Source organism: Salvelinus sp. IW2-2015, unplaced genomic scaffold (genome assembly GCF_002910315.2).
Source record: "Salvelinus sp. IW2-2015 unplaced genomic scaffold, ASM291031v2 Un_scaffold1250, whole genome shotgun sequence".
In the NCBI taxonomy this organism is placed as follows: domain Eukaryota; kingdom Metazoa; phylum Chordata; class Actinopteri; order Salmoniformes; family Salmonidae; genus Salvelinus; species Salvelinus sp. IW2-2015.
The window spans coordinates 1-11,987 of NW_019942798.1; the positions used below are offsets into that span (position 1 = coordinate 1).

Consider the following 11,987-nt stretch of genomic DNA (forward strand, 5'->3'; position numbering starts at 1 on the left):
GGTCAGCCATAGTAGTATGATAGGTGCAGTGTAATGTGTAGTTTTACAGGGTCAACCACAGTAGTACAGCATCCCTGGAGCACACTAGGGTCAAGTGCCTTGCTCAAGGACAGAGTTTTCACCTCTCGGGTATTATACACTCTAACCGCTAGGCTACCTGCCTCCCAACACATCCACAGTATTCATTCTAAGGACAGTGCCAGCCGGTGGGTTGGCATTACAATGCTGAGACAGAGGCTAGTGGGTTGTCTTGGCTGGCATCACCGTACTGACTCTGAAAAGACAGGAGGCGGGCGCCAGAGGGTTGGCGAGAATAGAATAAAATGCTTTCTAAGGGCTGTAAGTTGAGAGGGTGTTTGGCCAGCATCAGGGTACAGAGCAGGCTTACACGCACCCGACAGTGATGACCAGTAGGTTGGTATTATGGTTGGGCAGCAGCTCTAACCAGTCATCATTTGTCCACTTGCGTTTCGTTAGGGTAGCGTGGGTACGTACGTTATGTTAGTGTTACGTAGTGGGTGGGCGACCTTGTTCCTGAGGCGCCGCAGGTACTGCAGGATTTTGTTCCAATTAGGCACCACACCTGACCAGCTGAGCTAATTGATCAGTTCAGTGATTGTCTAAATTCACAGCTGGGCTGTGTTTGAATACTCATACTAACCGCACTAACTACTATTTGTGACATAAATTGAGTATGTAGTATGCTTATTGGTCATAGTTTGTATGCCAAAATGTTCCCGGATGTCGTACTACATTGACCAAGACACAAAGTATACAAGCAGTGGACACTATTTCCATGCTTTTGGGGCCCATAATGCAATTCTTCAGGAAATGGGCGTGGCTTCACATCGTTTTCAGATTTAAAGAAAAATATGCAGCAGAAGATACAAATTCATTGCTTTAACTAATTATGACAAAATGTTAAGAAAATGTTAAGCAATGTAATAAAGTAATGACTTTTCAAATAAGTTACGTTGGCTGACAGTTTGTTAGCTACGCTAGCATTATGAACCACATGTCATTTACAGCAGTTGCTTGTACGTTCTGGTATGTTCGCTATCTACCTAACGTTAGTTGGCTGCTAATACATGGAACTTAGCAGTATATTACCTATATGCCAACTAACCAACGTTTATTGACATGATTGTTCACGTCATTCTTAGCTAATTGGTATAGTCATTGTGTATTCTCAACGGACATTGTTAATGAAGTCGTAAGATGTGTAGCTAGTCATTTGTTATGCTAACAAGCTAGCAAGACGTTGCATAGCAACAGCATCTACTTCCGGGTAGACAGGTGCTAGTAAACTGAAAGGATACCGTTCCTTTACAGTATACCAAAACAAACTAATAGTATATATATACTCATTAAGTATGTAGTATACAGTATGTTAGTATGGGTAGTCAAACACATCAAAATCATGAAGTGACTCCAGGACCAGGGTAGCCTACCTCTAGTGTAGCGGTACAGATGCTATACTTACTCTGAGGCGATGGCGGTTGGCACAGGTTCCTCCAGCAGCTCCAGACTGTGTAGGATCCAGTAGCACAGCCAAGGCCTGCTGGCGTCCAGACACTAGTAAGGATAGGGAATACAGGCAGCCATTTTAGAGTACTGGGTCTAAACTAGGCATCAGCTACACAGGCCAGTGAGGATTAATGGAGGGGTTAGCTTCTATCTTCACTCTGTGCTTTGTGGGAAAATACTAAAATCACGCAGTACATTGGCCTACCTCGTAAGCATCGGAGAGATGACGTAATCCTTTCTTCAGGTACTGGTAGTGTTGGTCCCTCAATAGAGTGGGCCTGAGGAGACAACACACTGAAGATCAATAGCCCAGTAACGCTAACCCAGTAACGCTAACCCAGTGGGCCTGAGGAGACAACACACACTTGAAGATCAACTAGCCCCTTAGTAACCGCTAGCCCCGTAACGCTAGCCCAGTAACTTGCTAGCCCAGTAACGCTACCCAGTAACGCTAGCCCAGTAACGCTAGCCAGTAAGCTAGCCCAGTAACGGCTAGCACCTTAGTTAACGCTAACCCAGTAGACGCTCAGCCCAGTAACGCTAGCCAGTAAACGCTACCCAGTAACGCTAGCCCAGTAACGCTACCCAGTAACGCTACCCAGTAACGCATAGCCCAGTAACGCTGAACCCAGTAAACGCTAGCCCAGTAACGCTACCCATAACGCTAGCCAGTAACGCTAACCATGCAGGCCTAGGAGAAACACAAGACGTATAAATCTATACGTGTGCATGTTGTAATGCTTGTTCCGATACAATAGTGAAGATGCACAAGACTCTGGAGTGGAGAAAACAACAGAGGAGAAATAATCTATCCATGTAGCCTACCCACAACATGGTTTAGCCAGAGGACCAGTGTGTTTGTTGCTATCATCCAACTCCCTGTCACTCATTGCCATGACAATGAGCAATGGAGTAAGCTAGAGTATAAACAAGATCTGGGACAGCTACATTATGGTTGCTAATGCTAGCTTAACATAGTTAGGATACATAAACAGATCTGGGACCAGGCTACATTATGGTTGCTAATGCTAGCTTAACATAGTTAGGATCATAAACAGATCGGGACCAGGCTACATTATGGTTGCTAATGCTAGCTTACATAGTTAGGATACATAAACAGATCTGGGACCAGGCTACATTATGGTTGCTAATGCTAGCTTAACATAGTTAGGAACATAAACAGATCTGGGACCAGGCTACATTATGGTTGCTTAATGCTAGCTTAACTATAGTCTTAGATAATAAAAACAAGATCTGGGACCAGGCTACATTAGTTGCTAATGCTAGCTTAACATAGTTAGGATACATAAACAGATCTGGGACCAGGCTACATTATGGTTGCTAATGCTAGCTTAACATAGTTAGGATACATAAACCGAGGCAGCACACATTCTAATATAGGACACATACAAACATAACACAGCAAGCTAAATAAGTTGAGGTACCTAAAAACAAAACAAAAAACACTACTTTTCCCTCCAACATCAAACACACATTATGAATACAGTTTTCATTTTAAAACTACAATACGTCTTAAGACTGATTTCTCAACCGACTTCAAAATAAAATAAGCTCCCTCCTCTCTCCCAATTACTAACACTCAGCTCAGCACTGTTGATCTGCAGGCGCCAACAGTGTCACATCCATTCCCCTGCTTTAGACTGTGGTGTGTGTTTGTGAGAAAGAGTGTTTGTGTGTGTATATGACATCACACCCCTGACACTCCTCCTCCTCTCCCAGTAGGGGCGGGGGGGACGAAGAGAGGATAAGAGAGAGTACCATTCAGTACTGTGGATTAGTCACAGATCAGCTGGCATATCATTATCACAGGGTCACTGTACAATTTATAAAATCACGACACGACAGTAATCTCTCACACACACACACACACACACACACACAGACTACTGAAGTACTCAAGCATTACAGTTTCATAGCAGGGCAATTCCACAGTAATGGACATTGACCACTGCTGAAGTATTCAAGCATTACAGTTGTATCATAGCAGGGCAATTCCACAGTAATGGACATTGACTTCAAAGTTTAACCATACAACTCCATGCACAAAATACTACTTTTAACAATTGACAAAAACACATTTACTGGAAGAACTGTGCAGATACAAAGTTTGGTACCGAAATTACAGTAAAATCATCCCTCAGGTTTTTATGCAACCAGGTTTTTCTAAAACTTAAATATCTGCTCCGAATTAAGATTTCAAGATGTCTGCAGAATGAATGGGGTGTCAGCTAATAACATGACCCCTTGAGGTTGAAAAAAATCTATTTTACTACTGTAGGTGAAGTGGATTTACACCTAGTAACAGAATTACAGTAACTGAATTATACTGAACAAAAATATATATGCAACAATTTGAAAAAATTAAAAAACTTAGTTGCAGTTCCTATAAGGAAAATCAGTCAATTGAAATGAATGAATTAGGACCCAATCTATGGATTTCACATGACTGAGAATACAGATATGCATCTGCAGGTCACAGATACCAACAAAAACCAGTAGAGGCGTGGATCAGACAACCAGTCAGTATCTGGTGTGACCACCATCTCTTTCACACAGAGTTGATCAGGCTGTTGATTGTGGCCTGTGGAATGTTGCCCCACTCCTCTTCAATGGCTGTGCAAAGTTGCTGGATATTGGTGGGAACTGGAACACACTGTCGTGCACATCGATCCAGAGCATCCCAAACATGCTCAACAGGTGACATGTCTGGTGAGTATTTAGGCCATGGAAGAACTGGGATATTTTCAGCTTCCAGGAATTGTGTATATCCTTGTGACATGGGGCCGTGCTTTATTATGCTGAAACATGAGGTGATGGCGGTGGATGAATGGCATGACAATGGACCTCAGGATCTCAAATCGCCATCGATAAAATGCAGTTGTGTTAGTTGTCCATAACTTATGCCTGCCCAAACCATAACCCCACCATGAGGCACTCTGTTCACAATGTTGACATCAGCAAACTGCTCACCCATACGATGCCATACACGTGGTCTGCGGTTTTGAGGCCAGTTGGACGTACTGCCAAATTCTCTAAAACGACGTTGAGGCGGCTTATGGTAGAGAAATGAACATTAAATTATCCTGCAACAGCTCTGGTTCACATTCCTGTCGTCAGCATGCCAGGGACTTTGTTTTTACACTGCTGCTACTCGCTGTTTATTATCCATGCATAGTCACTTTACAAATTAGCTTGACTACCCTGTACACCCCCGCACATTGACTGTACCAGTACCCCCTGTATATAGCCTCCACATTGACTGTACCAGTACCCCCTGTATATAGCCTCCACATTGACTGTACCAGTACCCCTGTATATAGGGCCTCCCACTTGACATGTACGTACCCTGTATATAGCCTCCACATTGACGTACCAGTACCCCTGTATATAGCCTCCACATTGAGCCTCGTACCAGTACCCTGTATATAGCTCCACATTGACTGTACCAGTACCCCCTGTATATAGCCTCCACATTGATGTACCAGTACCCCCTGTAATATAGCCTCCACATTGACTGTACACAGTACCCCCTGTATATAGCTCCACATTGACTGTACCAGTACCCCCTGTATATAGCCTCCACATTGACTCGTACAGTACCCGTATATAGCCTCCACATTGACTCTGTACCGGTACCCCCTGTATATAGCCTCCACATTGACTGTACCAGTACCCCCTGTATATGCCTCCACATTGACCTGTACCAGTACCCCTGTATATAGCCTCCACATTGACTGTACAGTACCCCCTGTATATAGCCTCCACATTGACTGTTACCAGTACCCCCTGTATATAGCCTCCACATTGACTGTACCAGTACCCCCTGTATATAGCCTCCACATTGACTGTACAGTACCCCTGTATATAGCCTCCACATTGACTCTGTACCAGGTACCCCTGTATATAGCCTCCACATTGACTGTACAGTACCCCCTGTATATAGCCTCCACATTGACTGTACAGTACCCCTGTATATAGCCTCACATTGACTGTACCAGTACCCCCTGTATATAGCCTCCACATTGACTGTACCAGTACCCCCTGTATATAGCCTCCACTTGACTGTACCAGTACCCCCTGTATATAGCCTCACATTGACTGTACAGTACCCCTGTATATAGCCTCCACATTGACTGTACCAGTACCCCTGTATATAGCCTCCACATTGACTGTACAGTACCCCCTGTAATAGCCTCCACATTGATGTACCTACCCCTGTATATAGCCTCCACATTGACTGTACAGTACCCCTGTATATAGCTCCACATTGACTGTACCAGTACCCCCTGTATATAGCCTCCACATTGACTGCTACAGTACCCCTGTATATAGCCTCCACATTGACTGTACAGTACCCCTGTATATAGCCTCCACATTGACTGTACCAGTACCCCCTGTATATAGCCTCACATTGACTGTACCAGTACCCCTGTATATAGCCTCCACATTGACTTGACCAGTACCCCCTGTATATAGCCTCCACATTGACTGTGACCGGTACCCCCTGTATATAGCCTCCACATTGACTCTGTACCGGTACCCCTGTATAGCTCCACATTGACTCTGTACGTACCCCTGTATATAGCCTCCACATTGACTCTGTACCGTACCCCTGTATATAGTCCACATGATCTGTACGTACCCCTGTATATAGCCTCCACATTGACTCTGTACCGGTACCCCTGTATATAGCCTCCACATTGACTGTACCAGTACCCCCTGTATATAGCCTCCACATTGACTGTACCGTACCCCTGTATATAGCTCCACATTGACTCTGTACCGTACCCCCTGTATATAGCCTCCACATTGACTGTACCAGTACCCCTGTATATAGCCTCCACATTGACTGTACCAGTACCCCCTGTATATAGCCTCCACATTGACTGTACCAGTTACCCCCTGTATATAGCCTCCACATTGACTCGTACCAGTACCCCCTGTATATAGCCTCCACATTGACTCTGTACCAGTACCCCCTGTATATAGCCTCCACATTGACTGTACCAGTACCCCTGTATATAGCCTCCACATTGACTGTACCAGTACCCCCTGTATATAGCCTCCACATTGACTGTACCAGTACCCCCTGTATATAGCCTCCACCATTGACTGTACCAGTACCCCCTGTATATAGCCTCCACATTGACTGTACCAGTACCCCCTGTATATAGCCTCCACATTGACTGTACCAGTACCCCCTGTATATAGCCTCCACATTGACTGTACCAGTACCCCTGTATATAGCCTCCACATTGACTGTACCAGTACCCCTGTATATAGCCTCCACATTGACTGTACCAGTACCCCCTGTATATAGCTCCACATTGACTGTACCAGTACCCCCTGTATATAGCCTCCACATTGACTGTACCAGTCCCCTGTATATAGCCTCCACATTGACCTGTACCAGTACCCCCTGTATATAGCCTCCACATTGACTCTGTACCGTACCCCCTGTATATAGCCTCCACATTGACGTGTACCAGTACCCCCTGTATATAGCCTCCACATTGACTGTACCAGTACCCCCTGTATATAGCCTCCACATTGACTGTACCGTACCCCTGTATATAGCCTCCACATTGACTGTACCAGTACCCCCTGTATATAGCTCCACATTGACTGTACCGGTACCCCTTATATAGCCCACATTGATTGGATCGTATACTTGTGTAACCGGCTAAGGCATTCGCTGCCTTCTGTTTTAGAGCCAAGTCTCGCACATGCTAGATTGAGCTCCTACACATATGTAGCTTGGAGTCAGGCGAGTACCTAGCTACTCTATGTAGCTATAGAGCTCATCTCACTCATTGGACCTGCGTACAAATACAGTACTCATGCCATGCACTCGCTCAGAGGAACCAAGTAGTCTGAAGAATTACTTTCATGAGACACTCGTCGCTACACACCTGGGTTGCCTACGAAGTAAGCTTGCAACTTAGTTCAAAGTTGAAGTAAGTCTCACAATTGTTGGAAACTTGATAGCACAGGTTTACCTATGGAAACCTGTAGAATAAACGCTGTCGCACGCATCTGAAATCTGACTAGTACCTAGGATATACCTCACAGGTATACAATAAAAGAGCCACTCAAAAAATCTGTTTTACACTCGCGTAGTGTAGCTCTTGTCTCTCTTTGTCCACTTGTTTGAGATTACTTTCACCATAGGGGACAAATCCCAGAATTGAACTGTAATATACCATATACGGTGTCACGGCCATACATTGGACTATATTTCTAACAAAAAATAAACATATAAGCCAACTCTGAGTGGAAGATGACTGTACCAGTATCTTATGCCAACTTGATTGAGGTAGTAGTGTTGTTATTGATGTATGTATATCATTAATACTGTGAATGAGATAACTGTAGATTCGATGAGACACTTTGTATTAACATATTATAGATATATTAAGATAGTGTCTTTATAATATGTCATGAATCACCAAAAGTAGATCATTGCAGTTGTTATATAAATGACTCAGTTTGTTATAGTATGATGCTCACACAAAGAAGATATGTCTCCAGTTACATCTATGTAATGTCTTACAAGGTTATGGAAGGTCAGACAGGTGGCAGATGAGAGTGGTAGATAGTGCTTCTTGGAACACAAGAGAAAACTGCCTTCAATAGGATTAGAATAACGAGGAGCTTGTTGTGTGTCGTTCTCGATAGCTCGTGTCGTCAGTGTGTGTGAGGGGGGGGTGCGCGAGCGAGGGATGATGGTTCTAATTTTTACATAGCAAAGCATGTAGATAGACTGCACTGTTTAAGCGATACTGGTGTTACATCTATCTCTCATGACCTACAGTTGCTTGACTAAGTGGCTTCATGCTAGACAGCTACTACAGAAATTGAAAAATATACTGTGATTATGAAGTGTAAGTTTCACACTCTGTATCGCTCAAGTGAGGTAACAGCGACATACTTCGTACATCATAGTACTATTTGGCTATATATATGGGTTAAACTCTCAATTGCATAGTTACTGAGACACTAGATCGTACGTATTTTCGCATGTAGAAATCATGGACTAAAGAGTAATATTGCGACATAATACTCTAAATAATAATACTTTCCAAGTTATAAACAGTATCCATGGTATATTTATATATCCCCATCCCACAGATCGCGTACCAAATCTATATGATACTGACAGTATGTTGGCTGATCGAAAAGCTGTGTCGCATATGGTAATCAAAGGTAACACTTACATTGAACCCGTGTACATAAAAAATTGTGTTATCATTGCAATTGATAGTACATTCGCAGTTATAAAAAGATAATACAACATGTTATCATGAGGTTTTCGCGATCGTATTATTAACATATGTTGATCGAGTATGGTATTTCTGATTAACACATTGATAATATGTTGCAGATTTAGGTATAATAGACACTGTCAATCAGTGACCACTTAGGATATGCTTAGCACACTTCTATACTTGCTTTCAGATAATATTGTTGCGCTATCTATTATTACAGTGGGCATCAGTGATTAAATGGAGCAGAAACAGTAAGCAATTATAGATGACTGTAAGAACACAACAACAGACTGACATCATCACAGATCTATCGATTTGTTCACAAGTTACATTGCTTTCCTATAATATTGTTCTTATAACATGTCAGTAGGCATATCTTTCCTGTATGGTTTCCCATCTAAGACAGTGGAGTTCCTGACATGTTTGATAGTACCTATAAGATTCATAGATGTGTATTGTATAATCTTTACGTTTTACATTTTAGTAATTTAGCAGATGCTGTTATCCAGAGGCGACGTACAGTTGTGCAAGTTGCATACATTTTGCATACTTTTTCGTACCTGATCCCTGTGGGAATCGAACCCATTATTCTAGACTACGCAAGCGCATGCTCTACAACCTGCAAAGTCACACGGTTGTCTTTTTCCTTTTCATAAATAAAGCATTTACTGTTAGTATGACACCTGTTGTTTTACGAAGCATATGACAAATAGATTTTTATATTTGATTTACATGTTGTCACACCCTGATCTGTTTTTACCCTGTCTTTGTGATTGTCTCCACCCCCTCAGGTGGTCCCAATCTTCCCCATTATCCTGTGTATTTACCTGTGTTCTCTGTTTTGTCTGTTGGCTAAGTTGCTTGCTTTGTCAAGTCAATCCAGCAGTTGTGTTTTTCAGCTCCTGCTTTCACGTCTCTCTTTTCTCACCCTCCTGGTTTTTGACGCCTTGCCTGTCCTGACTCTGACTGCCCCTGAAGCTGCCTGCCGACCTGTAAACCTTTGCCCACCTCTGGATTATTGACATCTGCCTACCCTGACCCTGAGCCTGCTGCACCGTTCCCACTCTGGTTAATGACGCCTGCCTGCCTTGACCTGTCCTATTGCCTGCCCTTGGTTGATTATTAAACCATGTGTTATTCGAATGTTGTCTGCATCTGGGTCTTATTTCATACCTGATACACGTTAGGGAGAGGTTACATATTTTATAGTTACATCACAGTAATCATGGCTACCTGGCTCCCAGCATATGATCAAATACGAACTAAGCTAGCTATAACAAACAACAACACACAGCTCAAGTTTTGACGGTTGACAGCCACAGAGGTAAGTAGCTAGCATCGTATTTAATCCATATGCTTGGCCATCTGCCCAGGATTGCGAACTTTATGTAAGCCAGATTCACTCGTATTTGCATACAAATGTGTAATAGCACCACAGTGCTGCATCCGTAGACATGAAAATATGATCCTCATGCAGGGGGGTGTTTACACACTGTATTGTCACTAGGGAATGGCCCCATTGGAAAAAGAGTGGCACGTAATCATACCCAACCCCTCAGGAAAACTGTGGCATACCTTACTCGGAAATCTGTACTATATTTCTAATCATCTGCAACATCTCCGTTTTGGACAAACAGACCTTTATGACTAAAATTATCCTATTTACACTTTGTAGTACATTTTGAGACTATTAAAAAAGTTTCTGGCTCATATCGATGCCACATAGGGCCGTTTTCCAAAAGGAGATGTTGCTTTTGTGGGTCAGTCGCCCTTTAAAGCTATTTCTTATTAATGGTCAGTTTCTATTTGTTGCTAACAGCTCAGGAGGAAAACATTGTGTCGCACCCCTCCTCGCCCGCGGAGCTGCCAAAGTTGAGGCCCCAAAGCAACCGCAGTGGGCCCTATGCCTGTCGCTGCTCAACTGATCATACTAGTGCCGTCAGGGAGTTAAATCATTCTGGGTATATAAATGCAGAGAATAGTGCTGGATGAGCCAAAAGTTAAGCTCTAGCTACTTTCTCTGTGAACACTTGATGAACAAGTGTGGCTAGTTTCAGCTTCCATGAATGTCCCTAGACTTGTTGCAGCTCTGGCAGGCATCAACATTGAATCAAATGAAAGATTGGACTTGAAGGCTCGAGGCTTAGACACAAAAAGTTTTTTTAAAACAGCTTTAGCGTTTAAGATGTGAACACAGACAAATAGTTAGACTGTAGCACAAGACTGCTTCTGAAGAGTTTGGAAAACCCATTGTTCATGGCACAGAGTTGCTGTTTGTTCCATGGTCTGGGCTGCTTGGCTCAGCACTTGATTTGGTGTCTTAATTGTTCTCCATCTTGGCTTTCGCCATTGAGTGTTACTTAGCCGACCTCGCCTGGTCTAATCTGTGTGTATAGCTTCCTTCTGTCTTACTCTGCTAATCACCTGGGTTGTGTTTATAGTACACTATAAATACAGAAAGTATGTGGAACACCCTTCCACATATGGATTGCTGCAGGTGTAGGAAATGAGGCAAACAGCCATGTAATCTCCATAGACAAACATTGGCAGTATAAGAAGGCCTTACTGAGAGCTCAGTGACTTTCAGCGTGGCACCGTCATAGGAAGTTCACCTTTCCAACAAGTCCAGTTTTGAACTGCTAGAGCTGCGCTTCTATGGTCACTGTAAGTCTGTTATTGTGAAGTTGAACAACGTCTAGGAGAACAAGGTCACCCCGCAAAGTGTAGGTGTGGGCCACACACTGTCAAGCTCAAGAAAGTGCCGCCGAGTGCTGAATGCACGTGTGCGTAAAACGTCCTGTTCCTCGTTTGCAACACTCACATCCGATGTTACAACTGCCTCTGGAAAACAAACGTTAGCCATACAGAACTGTCATTCGGGACTTCATGAAATGGGTTTTCCGTTGGCCCGAGGAGTCCAATAACAAGCCTAAGATACCAATGCCGCAATGCCAAACGTTGCTGGAGTGGTGTAAAAGCGTGTCGCATTGACGTCTGGTGCGAGTGGAAACGTTTTCTGGAGTGAAATGAATCACTTCTTCAACCATCTGGTAGTCCGAGGACGATTCTGGTTTGGTGGATCCAGAGAACACTACTGCCCATGCATAGTACTCCATCAGTAAAGTTGTGGAAGGAAGGAATAATGGTCTTGGGCTGTATTTCATGGTCCGG

The 11,987-nt window shown here is 43.5% G+C and overlaps 1 protein-coding gene across 1 annotated transcript in view; it reads right to left on the reverse strand.

Annotated features, from left to right (window-relative positions):
* Window positions 1-1,483: 1,483 nt before the first annotated feature.
* The window catches only part of LOC112070172 (protein farnesyltransferase subunit beta), a gene marked incomplete at its 3' end in the record, with an annotated part of 16,606 nt that continues 6,102 nt past the window's right edge, over window positions 1,484-11,987 (reverse strand). The window contains exons 4-5 of the mRNA XM_024137584.2: window positions 1,733-1,805; window positions 1,484-1,575 (exon numbers count right to left, since the gene is read on the reverse strand). Coding sequence (XP_023993352.2) covers window positions 1,484-1,575; window positions 1,733-1,805 — 165 coding nt within the window. The remainder of the gene's footprint in view (window positions 1,576-1,732; window positions 1,806-11,987) is intronic.